Source organism: Microcaecilia unicolor, chromosome 3, assembly GCF_901765095.1.
Source record: "Microcaecilia unicolor chromosome 3, aMicUni1.1, whole genome shotgun sequence".
In the NCBI taxonomy this organism is placed as follows: Eukaryota; Metazoa; Chordata; class Amphibia; order Gymnophiona; family Siphonopidae; genus Microcaecilia; species Microcaecilia unicolor.
This window is the reverse complement of record NC_044033.1, coordinates 102,335,438-102,360,608: the sequence shown is the minus strand read 5'-3', so window position 1 is coordinate 102,360,608 and position 25,171 is coordinate 102,335,438. Positions and strand designations below refer to the sequence as shown.

Here is a 25,171-nt window from a genome sequence, read left to right as displayed (position 1 = left end):
TCAAAAAGTACAAAGACCAGGGAACACTCAATGAAATTACATGGGAATATTTTTCAAACAAATAGGAAATATCTTTTCACTTAAAGAATAGTTAAACTCCGGAACTCATTGCCAGAAGATTTGGTAACGGCGATTAGCGCATCTGGGTTTAAAAAAGGTTTGGATAAGTTCCTGGAGAAAAAGTCCATAGTCTGTTATAGAGATGGACATGGGGAAAGCTTCTGCTTGCCTTGGAATTGGTAGCATGGAATCTTGCTACTATTTGGGATTCTGCCAAGTACTTGTGGATTGGCCACTGTTGGAAGCCAGGGCCTCCGAGAGACTGCACCAGGCCCGGGGCAGGTCCGCCACTGCCGAGCCCCCTACAATTTTCATCACTGCCACCCCCCCCCCCCACAATCATTGTCCATTGCAGCCTCCTCACTACGATCGTCGCCACTGCTGCCCCCCCCCCCCCCGCCGGATCGCTGCTGGAACTGCAATTGAAATAACTTGGCTGGCGGGGATCCCGAAGCCCCGCCAGCAGAAGAGGCCTTCCTTCAGAACTGGTCTTCACTCTGCCAATTGCCTGCTCCTGCAGCTGCTTTTTCTCTCAGGGCATGTTCAGTTTCAAAACCAAGCATGCGTGCCTGAGAATAAAAGCAGCCACTTAGCAAGCAATGGCAGAGTAAAGAACAGCGCTTTAGGAAGATATGCAGTGTCTGCTCCTCCGGGTCCTCCCCAGCCGCCAAGGGGGGGCCTGGAGCAGGAGAGAGGGAGAGAAAGACCCCAGTGCCGGGCCCCACTTGGAGGCCTGGGCCCAGGGAATTTCCCCCCCGCCCCCCTCTTGGCGGCCTTGTTGCTATCTTTAGAATGGGCTACTTGGACCATTGATCTGACCCAATATGGCTATTCTTATGTTCTTATATCCTTAGAGGACACAATGATTTTTCCATGAGCAATAGGGTAATTAGAATGGTTGAGAATATTGCAAATTAGCTAGAGCATTTTTCTCCTGGTCACATAGGATTAGGGTGCGTGATGACTTTTCTGGCTGACTTGTTTTGTGAAGACTTGTTTTTGGGTTGAATCCATAAGTCATCTAACTGCCTAAGCAGTATTTTTGCATTGCCCATCCATCATTTTGCCATGCCACATTTTACTGTACACGATTATACAATAAAAGTCCCACTCCATTTCAAGCTAAAGATTTATTTGATATCCCATAGGCACAAGTCAGATATTAAGGAATAATTTATCAATCACTGGTCACCTGTGTTGACCCCAGGTAAAGAGAAATATAGCAAGTAATTCAAAGTTACTAGGGGGTTAAATAAATTGAATTAAGGTTAAACTCTCCGACATTTAGGAGCCAGAGTTATTGAAAACAAATGATGTTCCCATTTTTAAAATATATTTCTGATTCATGAAAATATATATTTTTTTCTTTTTTAAATCAAGCTAATGCTAGTCCACCTTTCTTTCTCAAGATGAGGGTTATTTTTTCCCCCTGCACAGTTTGCTCCATTCTTGCAGCTGTTTGCACTTAAGTCTTTGGCTATATGAATGAGGGTAGACAGACAAGTTTTTAACCATAGACACTAGAGGTTGGATATTTATTACAGAAAAAGACATTCTTCTTTCAATCACTTTTTAAAATCTGTTTTGTGAATAAAAACATATCAAACAAACATTGCTGGGAGACATTTTAATGCATGTCATTCTATGAACCTGGAGGTTTACAGAACAATGGCTACATGCACACCTATTGTTTAGTAGGGAGTAAGCTGATTGCTATCTTTAGAAGCTGTGTGTGAAAAGGACAATAGCACTTTAAAATTCCTGCAGTTCAGCAATGTTTTTAATAAAGAATCACAAGCCAGGGAGAAATCTGTCTTGTGTTTGGACTTGCTTCTAAGGCACAGTTATCCAGTCTGCATTTACTTGGTAAATCTTCTGAGAACCAGGCTTTTAATATTTATGTTCTCTGTAGGGAAGAGGGGCTAAGATTCACCTGTGAAGAATATCACTGATTCTGTGTGCTCAGACACAGGGTTGATTTGCAAGCAATCTGTTTTAGCCCTGCGGCACTGTTGTCTTTAAGTGTAGGCAATCTGAACCCAGTCTAATGTTTTCCATCCTAGACAATGAGATCACAGGCTCAGAAACACTAAATCAAAACTGTAAGCGCAACTGATCATCAATAAAATACCAGCAAGGCCCATACAGAACAATACTGGAAATTAAAACCATCAGAGAGAGAGAGAGAGAGAGAGAGAGAGAGAGAGAGAGGGAAATTGTGTGCATTTAGATGGTAAAAAGCTAATGAGTGTTTTATCATTCCTCGCCTCACAGCTAAACTTATTGTAGATAAATTTAGCAAAATAAGAGTGAGCTAACTACATGCCATGATTAGCATGATCATATTCATATCCAGGTACATCAAAAGCAGAAAGACTATGAGGGAATACGTGAGACCGTTAGATCATCAAGGAGCAAAACAGGCACACAGGGAGGGCAAGGCCATAGCTTGAAACTGAATGAATGTTTTGCTTCAGTTTTTACTGAAGATGATGCAAGAGATCCACTTGTACCAGAAATGAAAGAAATCTTGGTGAATCTGGAAGACATACTGAGCCAAATTGACAAATTAAAGAGTAGTAAATCACCTGGACTGGATGGTATGCACCTAAGGGTACTGACAGAGCTCAAACATGAAATTGCAGATCTGTTGTTAGTGATTTACAACCTGTCATTAAAATCGTTCATTGTACCTGAAGACTGGAGGGTGGCCAATGTAACACTGATTTAAAAAAAAAAAAAAAAAAAGGTTCCAGGGATGATCTGGTAGATTACAGACCAGTAAGCCTGACTTCAGTGCCAGGCAAACTATTTATAAAGAATAAAATAATTGAACACATAGACAAACATGATTTAATGCAGTGGTTCCCAAACATGGTCCTGGAGGCACTCCAGCCAGTCAGGTTTTCAGGATATCCACAATAAATATTTATGAGATAGATCTGTATGCAGTGGAGGCAGTACATGTAAACCTCTTTCATGAATATTTATTGTGGAAAACCTGACTGACTGGGGTGACTCCAGGACCAGGTATGGGAACCACTGATTTAATTGGACAGAGTCAGCATGGATTCAACCAAAGGAAGTCATGCCTCACCAATTTGCTTCATTTCTTTGAAGGTGTGAATAAACATGTGGATAAAGGTGATGTAGTATATCTAGATTTTCAGAAAGCTTTTGACAAAGTCCCTCATGAGAAAATTAAAAAGCAATGGGATAGGAGGCAATGTTCTATTGTGAATTAGGAACTGGTTAATGGATAGAAAATAGAGGGTAGGGTTAAATGGCCATTTTTCTCAGTGGAGGAGGATGGAGTGCTGCAGGGATCTGTACTGGGACCAGTGGTATTTAACATATTTATAAATGATCTGGAAATTGGAATGACAAGTGAGGTGATTACATTTGCAGATGACACAAACTATTCAAAGTTGTTAAAACACATGGGGGCTGTGAAAAATTGCAGGAAGACCTTAGGAAATTGGAAGACTGGGCATCCAAATGGCAGATGAAATGTAATGTGGACAAATGCAAAGTGATACACATTGGGAAGAATAATCCAAATCATAGTTACTTGATGCTAGGGTCCACCTTAGGAGTCAGTACTCAAGAAAAAGATCTAGGTGTCATTGTAGACCAGAAGTCAAGAAATCCAGGGTGCCAGGTCACCATCAGGCTTATTTTCGAAAGGGATCGCCGGCGATCTTCCGACACAAATCGGGAGGTTGCCGGCGATCTCTCAATCCCGGCCAAATCAGTATTATCAAAAGCCGATTTTGGCTGGCCCCAATTGCTTTTTCGTTGCGGCACCGGCAAACCTTCAAGGGGGTGTGTTGGTAGGGTAGCGAAGGCGGGAAGGGGGGCGGGGTTATGAGATGGCCAGCTTCACCTTGTTATGAAAAAAAAAACGCTGTCTCGAACAAGTATTTCGCCGGGCGGACTTGGTCCATGTATTTTTAGGACCAAGTCCCAAAAAAGAGCCCCAACTGACCAGATGACCACTGGAAGGAAGCGGGGATCACCTCCCCTTACTCCCCAAGTGGTCACCAACCCCCTCCCACACACACACAAAAAAATTAAAACTTTTTTTTCCAGCCTGTATGCCAGCCTCAAATGTCATCCCCAGCTCCCTGACAGCAGTATGCAGGTCCCTGGAGCAGTTAAAAGTGGGTGCACTGCACTTCAGGCAGGTGGACCCAGGTCCATTCCCCCCCCCCCCCCCCATCTGTTACACTTGTGGTGGTTAATGTTGAGCCCTCCAAAACCACCGAAAACCCACTGTACCCACATGTAGGTGCCCCCCTTCACCCATAAGGGCTATGGTAATGGTGTAGACTTGTGGGCAGTGGGCTTTGGGGGGCTCAGCACACAAGGGAAGGGTGCTGTGCACCTAGAAGCTAATTTTGTTTTGTTTTTTAAGATTTTTTAAGTGCCCCCTAGGGTGCCCAGTTGGTGCCCTAGCATGTCAGATACAGTGCAAAGCTGTCCAGGCAATTGAATGCATGTCAGTACTGGAAACAATTTGATTTTATGCACCATCATATTTCTTGAAGTTTAGATAGTTATCAAGAATTTACTAATTGGATATTAGATAAATAGAAAAAAAAAACCCAACCCTAAAGTAACTCCTTTACTTTCTTCCTCTCTCCAAATATGAACTTGGACCAGAAATGAGCATAAGGTTGTTTAAGCAAAACAAATAAAAAAAATTTAGGGGCCCTTTTACTAAGCTGTGGTAGGGCTACTATGGGCTTGGTGCACAGCGATTCGGCCCTACTGCTGGGCTACTGCGGGAGCCTGGTGGTAGGGCTGACTCCTACCACATGGCATTTCTGGTGCAAAAAAATTATTTTTTACATTTTTAGTGCCAAGGACTTACCCGGCGGTAATCGGGCAGTGCCACACACTGCCCAGTTACCGCCAGGCTAGTGCGAACACCTATGCCACCTCCTAAATAGGAAATTGCCATGCCACAAGCGTTACATATACTACACCTCCATTAACATAGGCAGGCAGGCAGCACACTACTCACTAGTGCCTAAGCATGGCAAGACTGTGACAATTCTAAAACAAACACTACCAATAGCCAGAGGTTTCAGTAAAATTGTGGGAAATTGGGCCACAGCTTTAATTTAGTACTTAAACAACATAAATTAGGAAGCATCCGAGCCCATGAAGCCCAAAATCCAATACTGATTCTCTCGCTGCCTTGCACCAGCTAGGGAGGTAAGCCATAGTTCTTGGCTCACCTTACGCTCTCTTCTCCTGCTAGGCCACATACTACTCCAGTCCGCTTCAGCCATATTCATTCACCCTTGCACGACCGCCATGGGTTATGCTTGGCCACAGGGCCACCGTCCAATGCATGCCTTGGCCTCAAATTCCGGTGGCCCACAAAGGTGTTGTCTGTCCTCTGTTCCCATATGCATGATTGTCTATGCTCAGGTGCCTCTGCCACACCCGGGGCAGCCAATCTGACCTGGGTCCCCCTCTTACATTCAACAATGCAAATTATAGACTAGAGTCATTCCTATTGCTTCGGTCAATCCGTATCAGGTCCATGCCCTCTGCATCAGTAAAAGTGCGCTTCCAGGGCTTCCTAGAAGTCATTGATCATAAGGTGTAGTGCTACATCTGACAGGTGCACCAAATCCAGCAAAAGTTCCCATGACTTGTTGGGCAGGCCCAGTTATGCCATATCTTTTCTTGTCTAAGGTCAATGATCCAATGTCCAATTTGGCAATGGCAGTTCACTTTCTTCAGACTCCTGGTCCACAGCCTGGACCCGTCCATCATATCCTCGGGATGATCTCTAGCCAGCAAAGCCATGTCCCACCCAGGGATACTGACAACTTGAAAAGATCTCTCCTAGCCGCCAAGATAAGGTCCTTGCATGACAGCTGTTCAATGTTGTTTTTTCCTAAGTAGATAACCAGTGTGTCCTGGGGGGTATCTCACGTGGTCCGATACGAAAGGCAAGAACTGCTGCCATCGCATGCAAGGGACTCCCAGCCATTTTACATTTAATGGTAAACCCAGTTGTATGTCCAGGAGTTAGGAATGCGTTCTCGGTTCCACTCTCTGAAAGTACGAGTGCCCCACAATCCATACAGTTCCATGGCCTTATTGTGGCACCTGCAAAAGAGCAAAAGTCAGCCCTTGTTACTGCTGGGGGGTGGGGGGTGGTGCTGAATATACTTTTTAAAAGCACTTGACTTCCAAGAGCAGGGCTGAGTGCTGGAGTGGGAGGTCGGCCGGGTCTATGTAGCATTACGGAGGTCTGCATTGCCTCTTGGACACACGCACTGGAGGTTTAAAGCTCCTTTGAGAAGTAACAGGCTCCAAAGGGGTAGCACTGCCATTAGCCTGTTTTTTTGTAAAGCATGGCATGGTTCCATAGTTGTCCACTCACTGGAAGGGTACTGATGGAATAGCGTTGGAACAGTGGTTTCACCCAGGCTACAGTGGACTTGCAGCCCGTAACTCCAGCTCTGGGTACTACACTGTCTCTTCAGCACACCTGGAAAACTTGGGCTAACTCAGTGAGGGAAGAACTCTATACCTACTGGAGTTAGCTCTGCCTGCACCATGCGGAAGGAGCAGGGACCCAAAAAAGAGGCTTCAAACATGGGCTGCAGCAGGCCAAGTGCAAGCATCTTGGTGTGCGAAGCTCTCCTCTCTTCCTGTTGAATGATTGGCTTTTTTTTCTTTTTGGTCCTGCCTAGAGCTTCCTCAAATCAGCTGGTGCCAAGGATCTTCCAGGGTGCAGAGGTTTTTGAGGACAGCATCCGCTGAGTCACTTTGTCTTTTCCAATGGTGTTCTAAGCTTTCTGGAGCTGAAGAGGCTTTCCACGCTGCAGCGTGTCAGCTTTAAACCCTGCTGTAGCTTTGAAACTCCTGCTCCGCACTTCAGCTGGCTGTTAGCCAATCAGCTGTCATAAACAAAGAGTGACATCAACAATGATGTCAGCCCAGGTCTGCTCACTTCCATCTAGGAGGATGGCAGAGCGCAGGCCCGCTCCCACATGTGGCTACCACCATGTTAAGTGCGGCCACGCTGGGAGTCCCCCCCCCTTTGGGCCTTATCTTCCATTTTTAAAAAAGTCCTTTTACTGGTGGCAGTAAAAAGAGGCCTCATTGTGCAGCAAGCTAGCACACCAGTGCCACTGTAGGGATCCTTTTACCGCTGCTTGGTAAAAGGACCCCTAAATAAATTTAAAAAGTGTCTGCATAATTGGATTTCTGTGTTAAATTTAACACACATAATTTTGATATCTGCACATTAAAAAGTTCCAATGTACATCAAAAACATTTTTATTAACCAAAACGTTTGAAACACTACTACTACTACTACTACTACTTAACATTTTTAGAGCGCTACTAGGGTTACGCAGCGCTGTACAGTTTAACAAGAAGGATAGTCCCTGCTCAAAGGAGCTTACAATCTAAAGGACGAAATGTCAAGTTGGGGCAGTCTAGATTTCCTGAATAAAGGTATGGAGGTTAGGTGTCGAAGGCGACATTGAAGAGGTGGGCTTTGAGCAAGGATTTGAAGATGGGCAGGGAGGAGGCCTGGCGAATGGGCTCAGGGAGTTTATTCCAAGCATGGGGTGAGGCGAGGCAGAAAGGGTTTTGTATATTTTATGCAGTTCTGTGCATACTGGTATGAGTGTGCAACCATCAAATGACTTCACTACGAATATTTAAATGAAGATTCAACAAAAGACTGTCACTATATCATTACTATAATATAGTGACTGTTTATGAGGGAATATTAATAGTAGTGATTATATTGCACTAAAATTTTACCCAGTGGAATAGTTATGCAAATTCTTTAGGGATATCTTCTGAACCAGACTGATTTGCAGCCCTGCAAGATTGCAGTTTGAGATCGTCATTGAAGATGCCTAAATTTAGGTGCTCTTAAACAAACCTGAAGGATGCCCACAAATCTGGAAAATAGTCAAAAAATGAACTGAAAATATATTCTGAGCACATTCCTAGTAGATATATTCATTGACATATTCCAGAATTGATCTTGCTTTTCTCCCAAGCATATTTTATAAGGCACAGGTTTTCAATCCAGTCCTCGGTTTTCAGGATATCCCCATTGAATTCTGAGGACTAGGTTGAAAGTCCCTGGGTATAAGACTGACTGTCTGACCTTGATGTAGTCTCTCTCTCTCTCTCTCTCTCTCTCTCTCTCGTTGCATCTTTAATTTTTCAGTGCTAAAAATCCTCATCTACAACCTGATTCAGGACACACCACTAATAAATAGACAAGTCCATTATTTATTAAAATGGGAATCATAGCCTGTATATCAATGCGCCATGGACTACTCCTTAGGTATATAATATTACCCATGCTTATGTTTACATATCCTGCTCTGAAAGGGATGCAGATCTATTTTTGCTAGGTAAATGTGAGGAAGCTTTCTTTACCACTTAAACCGACCAAGCAGAAAAAAGCAACGTACATATTACCAATAACATATAAGAAAAGGAAAAAGAAGAACTCCATTTGTTTGATAGGAAAGTGCATTCATTCACATTTAGAGAGACAAGGAAAAACAGATGAAGAAAGGGAACTGTTGGAGAGGAAATAAAAACATAGAAGGGGTAGAAACAAAAGTTTAAAAAAAGTTCTATGTTCTGGTACTCTGAAAGCCTGTATGAATAGCCACGTCTTGAGTTCGGATTTTAACTTTTTAAAAGAGATGTTGCTGTGGAGAGAAAGGGGAAGATTGTTCCATATGTGAGGTGAAAGAAAGAAAAAAGCACAATCTCTAGTTGATTTTAAATACACAAATTTGGGACTTGGGAGAATTAGACGATGATCATTAACAGGAGGTAGAACTCTTGTTGGAGAATAAGGAATTGTGAGAGAAGGAAGGTAATCAGGTGACCCACATGGAGACCTTTGAAAGTCAATGTAGCAACCTTGTAAATGATACCTTGACGGACCAGTAACCAATGATACTGCTTTAACAGAGGTGTAGTGTGGTCATAATGGTGAGTGCTACAAAGTAAACGAATGGCAGTGTTTTGAAGAATTTGTAACTTCTTTAATGACGACTGGGGTAAACCTGCATAAATGACATTACAGTAATCTAAGCGGGATGTGGAAAAGGATAGTACAAGTGCATGAAACCGTTTTGAGTTGGAAAAAGTGACGAATTGCCCATAATTTGTGAAAAATCAGAAAGTGTGAAAGTTGTTGCAAGAACGACAAGACAAGGATGAGTAAAGGATAACACCTGGGTAGTGAAAACTGGATACTGGGGTAATAGGAGTTTCAAACAGATGGATGGGAGAGGAAGTTGTTGTTCCCACTGTAGGCACAGGCAGCTCCTTGTGACTCTGGGCAAGTCACTTAACTCTCCATTGCCCCAGGTACAAATAAGTACCTGTATACAATATGTAAGCCGCATTGAGCCTGCCATGAGTGGGAAAGTGTGGGGTACAAATGTAAGAAAAAATAAAATAAATAAAATAAAGTAACTGAAAACCAACAGACATCAGCTTTATCTGTTTTGAGTACCAAAGAGTGTTCTTTTAACCACAGTGCAATTGAATCAAGACGGGATGGCAATGGTCCAAGGATAGGGATAGTGGGGAAGTAGGAAAAAGCAGAAAAATATCATCAGCATATATGTCATGAAAACATCATGTTAGACTAAGTAGCCTATTAAATATTTTAAATAATATGCTAAGAAACACTTTTTCCCCTAAAGATTTATTTCCCCCCTTTGATATATATAGAGAAAGAAAATCTCTGAGAGACGTATTTAGAACAGATTTGGTGCCCGGATGGGTGATAACACAAAAGTTAAATGGTATTTTAAAAACCCCACTAAACACTGTTAGCACGAGTTTAAAAGGCTATTTACACTTCATTGCAGTTTCAGACTAATGGCCAAGCTTTAATGTTGGGCGCATTGATTTTATTATTAAAATTAAGGTGAAATAATTAGGTTGCAGGATAACATTTCCAAAAATAAAGTTTGCCTTACTGAAAATCACGGACAAATTTGTCACAAAAGTATAACAAATTGTCTGAACTTTGAAAAAGGGCTTTCTTGAGCTTGAAATTTGTCCTACAAAACTGTCCCAATGTGAAATTTTGTAAGCTATCGATATTTTTCAGAAATCTGTGGGCAAAACATATATTTTTCACCGTTCTCTGGGTCTCAGATTGAGACCTGTGCTAGTAGGATTAGAGTTTGCTCCTCTAAACTAGGGCCACAGTAGGACTTTGTAAGCATTTCCTTCCTCCTGTCTGAATATGTCAGGCGCTAAATTTATCACCAAGTCACACATCAGCACACTTTCCTGTAAATTTGCAATGAATCCTTACATTTAGGAATCCACCTTCCACTTGTGAACCAGCTACACTGCACTTACTGTTTGGAGATATTTATTAAAGATTTGTACCCCTATTATTCTGATGCAAACTTTGTGAACTTATTTCCATTGGATAAATGCTAAGACAAACCTGGTGCAAACCTTTAATTTGAGTAAAATGTTCAGACGCGGTATAGTTTATGCCTTCAAACATCCTTCATATCACTATTATCATCTCCAAAAATAGCACAGGACGAAGTAATGCTCGGAGACTTTAGTGTCTTCTTTGGTCTTTAAGATATAAGAAAGAGGTACATGAAATAAGTAAAAAAAAAATCTGCATACTGAATATCTATTTATACTACAAATCATAATATAGGAATGTTTTAAAGAACATTTCTGAAAATTATTATTCATTATTTATTGCATTTTTATTCCGCCTACCTTCCTTGGGGGGTTACAAAGAATTCATTCATAATCCAATAAAACAAACAGAAACATGCTTCTCTTCCACATTTATCCGCTTAGAATCTGACGCTTGGCCAGACTGGTGCAGTTTCTCTTTAGCAGGTGCCCTTTTGAAGCACGGCCATTATAATTTTATTGGAGGAAAAGTCTGCAAAGCGCCATCGGAGTCCGGTCATACATTTTCTAAATCAAATCAGACGTCATATCATACCCGATCTACAAATAGTTTGGGGGATGGGCATGGGGACAGTAACCCCCCTCAAATGTTGTGACTGCTAATGCTGAATTGGTCCCCTCCTCCCACTGCTAGTATGACTTCCTTACGTTTTGTGCTTCCCCCCCCCCCCAATAAGTAGGCAAACAACATCGATACCCCACGAATATTCTTTATGCTGCTGAGCACACGTTTTATTGCATCTAAATAGCGCTCTTAGAATAGATGTACACTTGTACTTGATTTACATCCCTCTTTGTATGTCATGAAGGGATGATACCTCTATATTTTTAAATACAGAACACCCTCCATCAAAATGGCTAGCACCTTCTCCTTTCAGAGGGGGTTTTATGAAATTCACCCCACTCGGAACGTTTAAGAAGCTATTTTCACCAACAGTGATGAGGCATGTGTTAATTACTGCTCCTTTTTACCTAAAATATAATACATTATCTAGATTCAATTAAGGACCATTTCTGAAACATTTCTGCCCGGAAGTACAGAATGGGAATAAGTAAGGGTATCCATTTGCGCAGCGCCCAACAACAACTGACAAAAAGTAAAATCACCCAGGAGGATCATTTTTTGGTTTATATAAAACACATAAGTTCTATCCATTAGGAGTCTTATGACAATTTATAGGTTATTAAAAATTGTTTTCCCTCCCTTGCTTAACGGAACTAAATTATCCTAAATCTTTATATTTAGGGAAGTGAGAGAAAACGTAGAGAAAAGGAATTCTGTGTGCGCAAATGCCTGTTTTAAAAATTAGCCTGTAAGTAATGGGTAAAAAAACATGCATCTAGGTGAAGCATCGTGTAAAGTTTACATTTTGGATTTTTCGTTTCACACTCTTTATCATCTCCCTGTTTTGATGCTTTGATCAGTATCAGTTGAGCACAAGGTAAGCTCCTAGCGGACTCTGAGTTCTATTGGACGAGAAAAGGACCCAATTGTCTTTAGGAAAGCAGAAGGTAAACACTACTCCCATTTTCAAAGCAGAAGGTAAACACTGCTCCTATTTTTCACCACCTTGAGTTGTTTTAACTCTGCGAAAAGAAATCTGGTATCTCTGCTGGCCAGATGCATCAGTAATTGCGTTTCAGTGATGTTTTTTTGCCTTGAATCGGAGTTATTAGGAAGCACTAACTTGCCTTAGCTGATTTTTTTTTTGTTTTCATAGAAAATGTTTATTTGTCACAGCACGTGGAAACGAACACAGGAGCGAGAAAAATAGTGGCCTTACCTTTGCACGGAACTTATATACTTGTCTTGTTTTATTTTCTCGTTTTCAATAACACGGTTGAAAAAAAACCCCCAGAAAATTTCAGAGCAATGCTACTTCGTGTACTAATGAATACCTGCATTTGGCCGTGCTCTCTTTAGCTGCTGCTACTGAAAACCATTTTACTATAGGAAGGACATTAGAAAACAATAATAATATAGAAATAATCCTGAAGTGAGGCTTTCATGCGCAGGAAGCTTCTCAGCGTCAAAGTTATAAAAGCGGTTTAAAAAAACCAAATCCCTTCACCCTTCCCCTTAAAGGAACACCTTTGAGTTTTTAATGCAGTAAATGGAAGCTCATTTTCTCAAAATTCCGCATCAAATCACAGGAGCTTGATTCGAACTTTTAAAATTGCCTTGCTCCATGAATGTGAAATGATTGAACTGTAGATTTTGTGGGAACGAATCGATATTGTAAGGCGTATAGTCCAAATATCCATAAAACAAAAATAAAATGCATTTTCTAAGCATTCACCAACGCATCTCGTAGTCCAAGATCAAAATTACTATCAGGTAGATCTGTACATATTAAGAACAATATGGAGGTTACCTGGTGCATCTTCAATCTGCTTTTCCCACTAGAGCTTCTTCACCTTAGAAACATGTATTTAAATGCTAACTTCAGCTGTTTAGTTTTCTGGTTTACCTATATCTAGGTATTCTTAATACGCAATACAATGGGAACTGAAGCTAGAAAAGCCTGCAGTGAGCTGAGCTCTCGGATTTCCAACAGAGGGCGACAAACTGTTAACTTTCTTTCCCGTACTGCAAAAGAATCTGATTTTTTTTTTTTTTGCACTTATTACCCTGCAAACACAATTATTCTGCAAGCATAAGGAAAATAGTATAAACTTCTACAAAGCATAATTTCATTGCTAAAAATAATTTCCATGTTTCGATTTAATCCTATATAAAACATTTTGTTAGTGACATAAACTCGTGGATTTTTTCTCTTTTGATAAATAATTAGATCGCAACTGGCCGCAAAATATTTGTTTAATATACACTTTACATTTTCACTTAAAATATTTTAATACTGTTTTGCAGTTAATATTTGGTGAGAGATTTTAATCTGAAAATCTGTAGTATATTGGAAAGGACCGACCCAAAACAAAATTTTCCTTTTCCTTTTTTTTTTTTTTAAAGAGAGGAAGTTAAGCAAACTTCAGAAGAAACATTAAACACGAAGGTATCAGCGCTGGAACTAATTAGAAAATGAATAATTATTTTCATATACAAAGTCCAGTTTGCTATCAAATTTTTTCAAAATTATTAGTATTTTTTTCAACATGCATTTTTGTTTTCGATGCTCTGATTCGGAGCTGTCAGGTAATAGTAATGTGGATTTTAATTCGATGTTAGAATCTTCATAATACACAAAGTAAAATTTGGCTACATGTTTTTCTATGAAATCCTGTTTCTAGTGTATAACATTCTATTGGTTTATGTAACAAAGTTTTGTAAACAGTTGATTATTAATGTTTATTGTTGTAAAAAGATAATGGGATATCCTTGGGGATCTTTTTCTCAGTTAGTTTTCTTTCTTTCTTTCTTTCTTTCTTTCTTTTCTATATTAAGAGAAATGGTAAAGTGTTTGTATAGATTGCACATATCAATTCCAATGTCTAATATGAATTGCTGTAATTTATTACCCTGCTTGTTTTAATTGACATGCTATATACCGCATAGTAGCTAACGATTCTTTGGTCAACCAGTCAAGGTAAAAGGTCAGGCAAAAAGCTGTTATCTTGCCCAGTGTTGATCTTTTCCATCTGTGTGCCTTTGGAAGACGAGTAACTAAGACAGGATTGACATCCATTACCAGTAGATGACAAACTACACTTTCTTGTTATTGAAGGGCCTATATAAATATCGTTTTTAGGGAATTTGAAATGTAGGGGTGAGGGGAGTAGTTCTTGAAATATCTTTACTTTCAAAGGCTCGTCTTTAAAAAATATTTCAGTTTCCAATCATTTCAATATTTACACTGTTTCCATTGTCTATTTAATTTTAGCCGTCACTGTATAAAGCATTTTCTAATTTCCTGTTGTCTTTTACTTTGACTATTCAAAGCGGTAAAATAAACCCTTTGGTTTAATTTTTGGTTTCTGTTAAAAACTAACAGTTGGCATTGACAAAATATTTAACCTTCTTACCTTCTGTTTCCGAGACCGGAGGACAGAAATTTAAGGTCGTTCTAGTTTGACAGGGAGAATCCCTTTAGCTTCTCCCTTAGTATCCCATTCTTTGTGTTATAGTAGTGTCCTCGATCACTCCTGTAGTAAAGCTGTTTTTTCTGATACATCCAGATTTGGAGAATAGGCTAGCAAAGAAGCATAATAGAAAGCTTGTCCTGTGGTCTTCCCGGTGGGAAAGAGTCAGTATTTATAGACAGAAAATCTCGACGTGTTCTCCCTAGCCTGTGCTTTCAATTAGAGATCGTTTTCAAAATCTTAATTTTATAACGAGATATTAGTCTTGTTAACTGGATTTAGCTCAGGCATTTTCAGTTGTAGTTCAAGAAAAAATATATTACAGTCAGGTACAGCCCCAAGCGTTTACAATTTAATTTTGTAAAGTGATTTATCCAAGGTTACCTACTGCCCCATACAACTAAATTAATGATCTAATGAAAAAACTAAGAGGACTAGACTAGACGGACTTCTGAAGATAAAAAGAAGAGCATGTATTGCCAATCTGCATACCCTGGTCTAGGAGCCAGGTTCATAACTGTCATTTGGAGACATTACCCCTAAGAAACCCTAAATTATTGCTATATTTATCTGTATTGCCAAATAAAGATATATATATATATATATATATATATATATATATATATTTTTTTTTTTTTTTTTTAATATTGTTCAACGTAACATTACGAACTGTAGGTAAAACCTAAAAGCGTGTGTGGTTGTTAATATGTAAAAAGCAGCTTTGCAAAAGGCAGCACTAACTGTTGAATTTCCAAGGGTCATTTAGGATTTTCTTTCGTGTGGCACTAAAAGCGAGGCAAAGGGCCGTAATGATGCCATTCTTAACGTTGCTGGCTTGCTATAACTCTCCATCAAGTATGAATGCACATAGAGAAACCCGTGGTGAGGGATAGGAAAAGGAAGCTACAGAAAAGCAGGGAAGGACGCTTGCACACAAAGGATTTTGCATAATTTTATCCTAGGGTTTTTAGCAGTCATGAGCCTTTAGTTGCGTGGGCATACAGTTAATTTAGTGAATTTTATCATTTTTTGAAAGCAGGGGGGGGGGGGGGAGGGTACGATTTGGAAAGGAGAGGACTGCAGAAGCTGCGCTGAAGAAACAGCTGCTGACTTGGTCCAAGTGACGGGAACCAATGAGATGCCAACAAAGGTTTCTCCCGAGCAGCAAGATTGACGTGGGAGACACGTCAAAGCGATCTGAGCAAACTGCTCTCTCCTGCTTAGACTAATTTACTCTAATCGGATGAAGATCACCTTGGGCTTTTCTTGCCTTCATTCGAAATTGTTCTGCAAACACGGAGAGAATTGTGGAAAGGAAGTGAGGGTTTTTTTTTTTTTTTTAATGCCTTGGACTCTTCAGTTTCAGTTTACCCAAGTGGATTCGGCTATTCCTTTTTCTATGTATCTCTGGCGGTCTTGCAGAACTAGGGACTGCAACTGTTTGAAAAAGGCATCAAACGTCAGCGCAATTTCATAGGAAATGGGTAAGATCTCTGAATGTGTTTGTTTCACAGTTCCGTGGGAGACGGAACGGTGGTGATGGGGAACGTGCTTAAAGTTTTGGCTTCGGGTGTGGGGAGGTTCGGAGCCGGGAGCCGCTTCGGTTTTTGCTTGGAGAAGCAGAGCCACCGGAACTTGAAAAGTTAGGAAATGCATCACAAAAACATCCAAAGAAGGATGTGGAAAAGCTTTTTACAGTTCATTTTGATGCCAGTATCTTGTTCTTATCAACCCTACTTGTAGTCGGTTTATATCTTTTATTGCATGCTGTTTTCTGCCTTCCTCTTCATTATATAATCCATAATGTCCCACTGTTAAACTGCAGCAAATTCTGGAATTGTATTCCTTTTACAACTGTTTATTATTATTTTTAAAAGCCGTACAGCGTTTTTTTATGTTTCTTTGCTGTTTTGATGATTTTTTTTCCTGGTATAGATCAAGCCTACGGGGAAGTGAATCAGCTGGGGGGTGTTTTCGTCAATGGAAGACCCCTTCCCAATGCCATCAGACTGAGAATCGTAGAACTGGCCCAGCTCGGGATTAGACCGTGTGACATAAGCAGACAGCTGAGGGTGTCTCATGGCTGTGTGAGCAAAATCTTAGCGAGGTACAACGAGACAGGCTCCATCTTACCCGGGGCCATAGGAGGCAGCAAGCCCAGGGTTACAACTCCAAACGTGGTTAAGCACATCAGGGACTACAAGAACGGAGATCCGGGCATCTTCGCCTGGGAAATTCGAGACAGGCTGCTGACTGACTGCGTTTGTGATAAGTACAATGTACCCTCTGTAAGTTCAATTAGCAGGATCCTGCGGAATAAAATCGGTAACCTCTCTCAGCCTAGTCAATATGAAAGCAACAAACAGCCTCCTCCGCAGCCAGCGTTGCCCTACAATCACATTTATCAGTATCCTTATCCAAATCCAATGTCGCCTAGTGGGACCAAAATGAGTAGTCACCACCACCACCATCATCATCACACGGGAATGGCAGTCCCAGCAGGGCACGTCAGCATCTCCAGGTCCTGGCCGTCAGCTCATTCAGTCAGCAACATTTTGGGCATCCGCACTTTCATGGAGCAAACAGGTTAGTGAAGTGCAAGAACAGTCACAGGCCACGAGCCGTCCGTCATTGTGCCTGCAAAACAAAGCCTAAAATAAAAATTGCCACTTAAGCGCATGGGGATCTGCTTTTGGGGAATTTAACTTCTTGTTCACCTGCATGGAAATAAGCATAGGCACATTCTTCACCAGTTTTATTTTGTTTTATTTCTATTGTTCACCAGTCAGAAAACGACTGGAAATATTTCATATCGGTAAGAAACTCCGACCACAATCTCTCAGCCTCAGGAATTCTGAGTCTCTTTTAAATTCCCGATAAACGAATCTCTCTGCTTACTGGGGTTTATTTTTCACCCGATATAAAAATAAATCTATCTTCCTAAAAATATTAATATGGGATTCCTCCCACCATAAAAGATCGCATTTTTCCCCATTAAGGATATTATCCATTAGAGTTAAGAAAAGCATAAACCGTATTAAATGAAAAACTAGGGCTGTAAATTTAAAGTACCTACGTTTTCAGGATACTATTACAAATGTAGTAGTCCTTTGAAAATAATTATTGACCCCAAACTGTATTTTAGTTACTTTGTCAATACAGGGTTTTTTCGCTGCATATGTTTTATTTTCTCAATATAAGCACATAGGTAATAATCGAGTTAAAATGCAATTTTAAGGACAGTTATTTAGGGACACTTTTAACCGCCTCTCTGAAAAACAGAGCTCTGGTATCTTGTGAAAGAGTCCCATATTCTTCTGAAAAATCTATCGGAAGGAGGGCATAATTAAGCACATTTTCTTTTTTGTATTCTATTTATTAAACACCATTCAGAAAGGGGGGGGGGGTTGATCTTTAATTGCTTGTCAGATTTTAACAATGCCCTGATATCATGGCAACTTGTTTAAAATTGGGGCATGATTTGGGGGATTTTACTTTTTTCAAGAAAGGTTCGTTATATAGCTCAGTTCCTCCTAGATAGAATTAGGGTATATTCCAGTGAGTCAGTTATTAAAATGATGAAAATAAAGTTTATAAAAGTTGATACAACTAAACGTGATATTTTGGAATTGGAACAAATGTACTGTTGCCATTGAAGCATGCGAGCGGATTAGGGGACTTTGTTTTGTAGACATTGTGGTCATGAACAAAAAATGTCAGGGGAAAAGACCTTGGTATTCAAGCTTTTGAGAATGATGGGCAGATTTAGAACTGTCTCATTATAAAAGCATGCTTTCCTTTTTTGCTTTTTTTTATTTGCTTACTATTGTTTCTATTTACTACTTAAGAGTGCCTTATATTACATATTAAAAGATTATTAGTAATAAATACTGGATATGCCACTATGGATTAACCTGCTTTGACATTATAATACAAGTGTGACTAAATGGCTAGTTCGTTGTAAGGTATTTTATTGGCTTTATAGTCATCAGGACTACTTCTACCTGTGTTATTACCTGTGACAATCTACTTCAATGCAGGTGCCATAGCTGGAACCGACAGCTCTGCCTATGCACCCAAAATGGAAGATTGGACAAGTGTTAATAGACCTAGCTTCTCTGCATCACAGAACATTAATGGAATTGAAAAACCTGCCGTGGATGCCGACATTAAGTACTCGCAGGTAGGTACATTTTTTGGGCATTCAGTTCTATTTAAGACTGAATTTTATACAGAGCAGAGGAAAGACTAGAGGAGAAAGTACAGGTTAATAAGACTGGTATGAAGGGATAGGGCACATCTGATATCACAAATGCAGTATATAGGAATGAATAATGTCTCTGACTCAACATACAATCAATGACTAATTTGTTTATGACTAAGTGCAAAGAATTCTTCTCCACTTTGATATGAAAGAAAGCTTTGATAATTTCTCAGTTTTATTTTATTATATTTAATATGATTTTGTTTCAAGACACTTTGGAACAAATATCAAAACACCAATTACCCTAGACTCAAGGAAAATGAAGCTGTGAAGTTTTGTATAGTCTTCATAACTTTGCATATGGGTCAGGATTTATTTAGACAAGCAACTCTAAAACACATGCACAGGCATACATTTGGTTGTAGCCAAGAGTTCTTATCTGATTTGATTTTAAGCAAGTTCACCTGGGAGACAGGTGAGATATCTGATGAGTGATCCCGTGTTTTGAAATATCTCCCACATTTCTTGCAGCCTGCTTCCAGCCTGTCCTCAGTGAGCAGTTTTGTTCCAGCTTGCGCCTATCCCTCTTCCAACCAATATGGAGTTTATGGGGGTCCGGGAGGGGGGTATGTGACCCCAGCACATCACTGGCAGGCACAAGGCAGCCCCCTTGCTCATCATGGGCCAAGTGTGACGGTGCGTGGGGGGGACATAACTTCCCCCATGACATTCAAGCATCCAATCAGAGAAGGTATGAAAACAGATTGACAAAACATTCCAAGATTTGAGCTATAGAAACAGTGTTTTGGAGGTAGTTAAAGACCACTCTTTTTAATAGCATATAGAGATGAAGTTTTAGAGGCAACAGGTACAAAGAAAAAGAGTTGTGCTTCATACATGAAAGGCTTTGATTTGTAATGGTTTTATTTCCAGACACAATGGAGGTCTTTTACTAAAGTGCATTAATTTTTGCTGTGCCTTAACAGTAAAAAATTAAGGCATGGTACGTACAAAGGCTATGCACTAATTGAGAGTACTTAGCATGTCCTCTGTATTTATCTCACTGAAAACTACACTAGCATGTGTAAACCTAGTAGAACAAATGTACTATTGAGGAGCTAAGTGAACCCACACAAACTGCAAAGGTGATGGTTAATGTGTGGCCTATTTTCTTCCCATGACCTCCTAGCACTCGACCTCTAACCCAACTTGCAGTTAGGACTAGATTCTATATATGACACCTTAGAAATCAACTCTGAAAAAAATACGCCTAGGCCTGTTCTTTAAAGTACACCTAAATTTAGGCCTACTTTATAGAATGCATCTAAATTTCAGCACGGTTTATAGAATATGTCGTGCGCTCTCCATGTGACTAACTTTAGTCATGGGCAGTTACGCCAAGTAAAACTTGGTGTAAATGCTGATGCCTAAATAAGGCACAGACCAGGTGTAGTCTATAACAATGCGCATAGATTTTAGAAATACCCATGACTTGCCCATTCCACACCCGTGGCCGTGTCCCCTTTTCAACAATGTGACTTAGAATTTACATGCATCACAGTACAGAATACGTTTAGATAGTTGTGCCTATAAATTGTAATTAATGCCAATTAGTGTCAATAATGGCTTGTTAACTAATTATGTAGTGCTATATAGAATCTGGGGGTTAATGCATGAATTAGCGCACAGTCATGCCGTAACAGTTGGCATGCTTGTGCAGAGGCAGGTAACAGATGCTTATTTCCATGTTAACTGCTTAGTGCACTTTAGTAAAAGTGTCCCAATATTTATTTATTTATTTGTAGCATTTGTATCCCACATTTGCCCACCTATTTGCAGACGTATGAGACAAAGCCACCCCAAACTAGGGCCTGTATGAGACAGGATGCCTTTTGATGCTTAGCTTGCTTTAAGTACCCATCGATGTATACTTTGATAATGAAAGTGCAGATTTGGTTAGACTGCAAAGATATTTCAGAAGATTTGTCTTTATAAACTGTGCTCCCCCGTTTAAATTATAAGTAGAGTTGTTCTTTGTTTAGAATGTGCAGAGCCATCTTTTGCTAGCTGTTTTAGAATTTAAAGGTGCATCCACACAAATTAATTAGGTTTTTCTCTTTAAAGGTATCGATGAACAAGTGTACAAGTCATATAATTTAAACATGCATTAGTCCTGCAGCAGTCCATAATCTCTTTCACTATATTCTGAAATATTTTCTCCTTTGAACAAAAAAGTGCTTTCCTATCTGCCTATCAATCCCTATACACTTCTAATATACACACAGCAGTAACAATAATAATAATAATAATGTTTCTAGATGTTGAAATATGAGGTAATAGTAGAATTGATGAAAAACAGCTAGAAAAATAACAAAATTACATGATTTATAAATTGAGGTGGAAAGACTTTGGAGCAAAATATCTATTATAATATCAATTTTAATTGGAACAATAGCTAGAGGAAATTTAAACCTGGAAGACATAACCCCATCAATTTTGTAAAAAAACTACCTTACTTGAAATAGCATATATTTTTGCACTAGTATCTCTATGATTCTCTGGTCCTTAGATAGGACCCAAATTAAATGGCATTAAAACTAGTCAAAACTGACTGCATTGTGATGTGCAATACATCAGTACATAATAATAAAATTTAATAATAACAATTATAATCAACTACTGAAATTGTAAACAATCTCCCATAAGACTATTTGTCAGGATTACAGATTTAAGTACTGAAAACGTTTTGCAATTATGTTGTGCCAAGGTTACTTTGTCAAGATGTTACGGTCGTATGAACTATTTTATTTATTTAATTGCATTTGTATCCCACATTTTCCCACCTATTTGTGGGCTCAGTGTGGCTTACAATACTGAAATTGTGAGATCTGATGCACATTTTCTAAAGATTTTAGATTTTTGTTTGTAATATTCATCACAAAAGGGATTAAAACAGGATACTTCTGCTGGCTCAAAAGAAAATATCCTAAAAGTTTGCTAGTCAATTATGCAGAAATATCAAATCACACAACAAGGAATATGAGTACCATCGTTAATCTAGGCTTCAGTGCAGGCAATTTGGACTAGGTTCTATACTGAACCTCAATTTCCACACAGAAATCAAAGCGTATTCTATAAAGTACACTTTAATTTAGGCATATGTTATAGAATACAAATACATTGAGAACTTTTCCACGCAAATAAGTTTAGTCACGGTCAATTATGCCAACTAAAACCTGGTATAAATCCTGACGCCTAAATTAGGCACAGAGTGGGTGTATAACAATGTGCATAAATTTTAGAAATGCCCATAATCTGACCATTACACTCCCATAACCACACCTACTTTTCAACTGTGTGACTTAGAATTTACGCGCACTACGTTACAGAATATGCTTAACAAGTAGTGTGCATAAATTCAAACCAATGCCAATTAGTGCTGATAACGACCATCTACCATTCAGAAAAATGTTGAAGACCCATCTCTTCAAGAAAGCTTACCCTAATGACCCAACTTAACTTTTTAAGCCCAACCAATGATTCCTGCCCCGACGATTATTATACCTTTGACCATGTCTCACAATCTCCTTATGCTCATTCCTCAATCTCTTTCTCTCCATCCTTCCTACTCCTTACCCCTCCCAATCTCTTCTCCTTTTGCTCATCCTCTTTGTTTACCTCTCCATGCTCAATTTACATATCCTCAAAACCCCACTACTACTATGTTTACTACAACTTGTAACATTCTCCTTCAAGATTTTGTAATTCTATTTACTATGTAAGCCGCATTGAACATGCTATGTGTGGGAAAGTGCTGGGTACAAATGTAATTAATAATAATAATAATAATAATAATAATAATTGCTTGTTAACATCCAGGACTGATTAGCTTGTTAACTAATTAAGTTATGGAATAGGCTTTGATTTCCACACGGAAATCGAGGCATGATATATAGAATCCCAGGGTATATGACTACGATATGCTCCAAATATTATAGGGTTCTTATACAGAACTGCATTAACAGACTTAGCGCATGCAAATGATTAGCACGTGCCAAATGCTAAGAAGCCCATTTTATATATAAGGCCTTCTTAGCATTTAGCATATGCTAATCATTATTGCACGCTAAATCCATTAGCATATTTTTGTAAAAGGAACCTTCTATGTGTCAGCACAATGAGGCCCTTTTACCAAGCTGCAGTAAAAGGGACCCTGTGCTAGTGGCAGTGCATGTTTTTGCTATGCACCGATGCCCCTTTTACCGCAGAGGGTAAAAAAGGCCGAAAAAAAGAGGTGGTGGTAAGGGTTGCTGTGCTATCCTGGCAGTAAAAATGTGGAAATAAAATTTCCATAGCACCAGAAATGGCATGCACTGGGGGTGGAATTATCGCCAGGCTGCTACTTACCGCACTCCAACCCTTTAGTAAAAGCAGCTCAATATGAATAGTTAAGAACTATAATAATTACTTTCAACTAAAAATTTCCAACTATACTGTTTGGTTAACTGTGATTCAATCTTTCTAGAAACATCAAACCTACCAGCTGCCAATAGTAAAGCTAATAAAGGTAAATCGACTTAGTTTGGGGGGGGGGGGCTGCTTTGAATTTTTGTTTTTTCTTAGAAAAATCTCTCATTTAAGCAATCACTGATCTGTATAAATGATCATAAGCTGGTAGTTTCAGACTGGGCTAGACATGTTTTAAAAGCTGAGGACAGGGAACTAATAGGCCAGAGAACATGAAGGGAAAATCTGCTAACTCCATTACCACTAAATAGAACTGCTTGTTTTAAGCAAAATACTGGCAGAAAATCAAAATAAGCAAAGTAAGCTTAAGTGGCTTTTATTCCTGTTCTCTTTCAGAACTGGAGATTAGTTTTTAAATGTATTTAAGTTTATTTTAAGTTAAAAATGTTATATATTGTAAATGCGTCTCAATGCAATTGTGTACACTTTAGAGGTTCATATAATAGAAGTATAATAATAATATAAGATCACCAGCCTATTCAACCACAAGTAAAAGAATTACAATTTTTTAAAAACATTTTATTTATTTATTTATTTATTTGGTTCACTTATATCCCACATTTTCCCAGCTAGTGTGGGCTCAATGTGGCAAACAAAGTTAATACATCAAAACATAATAAGCAGGATATAATAATTATAGAAAATTAACAAATACAGTAACGAAAGCAGCTAAATAGGAGAATACGGATGGGAAAACAGGAACAACAAAAGGGAAGCAGACAGAAGGCAAAAAACAGGAAATCAGTCAAAACAGAAATAGGGGATTAAAAAGTAATGAGGTCTTTGGGATAAACTTTACTAAACAAATACGTCTTTAGTAATGTTTTAAATGTTGGGTGATCCGATGTCTCTTTACTTAATAGCCTTTACTTAGGGGTACTTTTTCTAAGGTGCACTAATGGATTTAGCATATGCTAATGATTAGTGCACGCTAAATATTAAGAAGCCCATAGGCATAAAATGGGTTACTTAGTATTTAACATGCATTAATCATTAGCACACACTAAACCCTGGATTCTATATAGTGCACCTAGAGATCTGCGTCAATTTAAGCGTGAATTCTATAACAATGAATGTAATGTAACAAGCTTACCAAGCTAATGAGCATTGATAACAGAATGTAACAAGCAATAATGAGTACTAATTGGTACTGATTAGAATTTAGGCTCACAATTCACTAAGGGCTCTGTTTACTAAGTCATATTATAGGTGTGTTAGTGTTTTTAATGTGCATTAACCATGTACACATGTTAACCGTGTATGCATCTACAATATCCCTATAGGCGCCTACATGTTTAGCATGCGCGCTAATTGTAGGCATGTTAAAAACACTAATGCGCCTTAGTAAACAGGGCCCTAAGTGTATTCTGTAATGATGTGCGCATACAAAAAGGGGCATGGTTATGGGCAGGGAAACGTGGGTGTTCCAAAATTTACACACCTAGTTGTTGAATATGGCCCAGTGCGCCTAAATGTACATGCTGGGATTTACACTACATTTTCATTGGTGTAAATGGATGCGCATAGATTTAGGCACTGAAATATCAACTAAATGTGTTCTATAATCAGCTCTAGTCGGCACTGATTTCAGCGCCAATGTTTTAGGTGCCATATACGGAATCTCCTCCTAAATCCATTAGCACATCTTAGTAAAAGGACCCTTTAAAGTTTGTGCAGGGCTTTGTTCAAGTCATAGTCAGGACACCTATTCAGTAATAAAGCAGTATTTCTTAATGGACTTTATTTATTATTATTATTATTATTATTATTAATGTATTGCCTGCTATATCTATTGATCATTCTGGATTATAAGATAACAATCACAATGCTAAATTTTACAATCAATATCATACATAA

General features: G+C 39.2%; 1 protein-coding gene across 1 annotated transcript in view; it reads left to right on the top strand.

Annotated features, from left to right (window-relative positions):
- The first annotated feature begins 16,063 nt into the window (after positions 1–16,063).
- The window catches only part of PAX1 (paired box 1), a 59,191-nt gene continuing 50,083 nt past the window's right edge, over positions 16,064–25,171 (top strand). Inside the window, exons 1-4 of the mRNA XM_030194673.1 lie at positions 16,064–16,067; positions 16,519–17,169; positions 18,624–18,766; positions 19,319–19,538. Coding sequence (XP_030050533.1) covers positions 16,064–16,067; positions 16,519–17,169; positions 18,624–18,766; positions 19,319–19,538 — 1,018 coding nt within the window. The remainder of the gene's footprint in view (positions 16,068–16,518; positions 17,170–18,623; positions 18,767–19,318; positions 19,539–25,171) is intronic.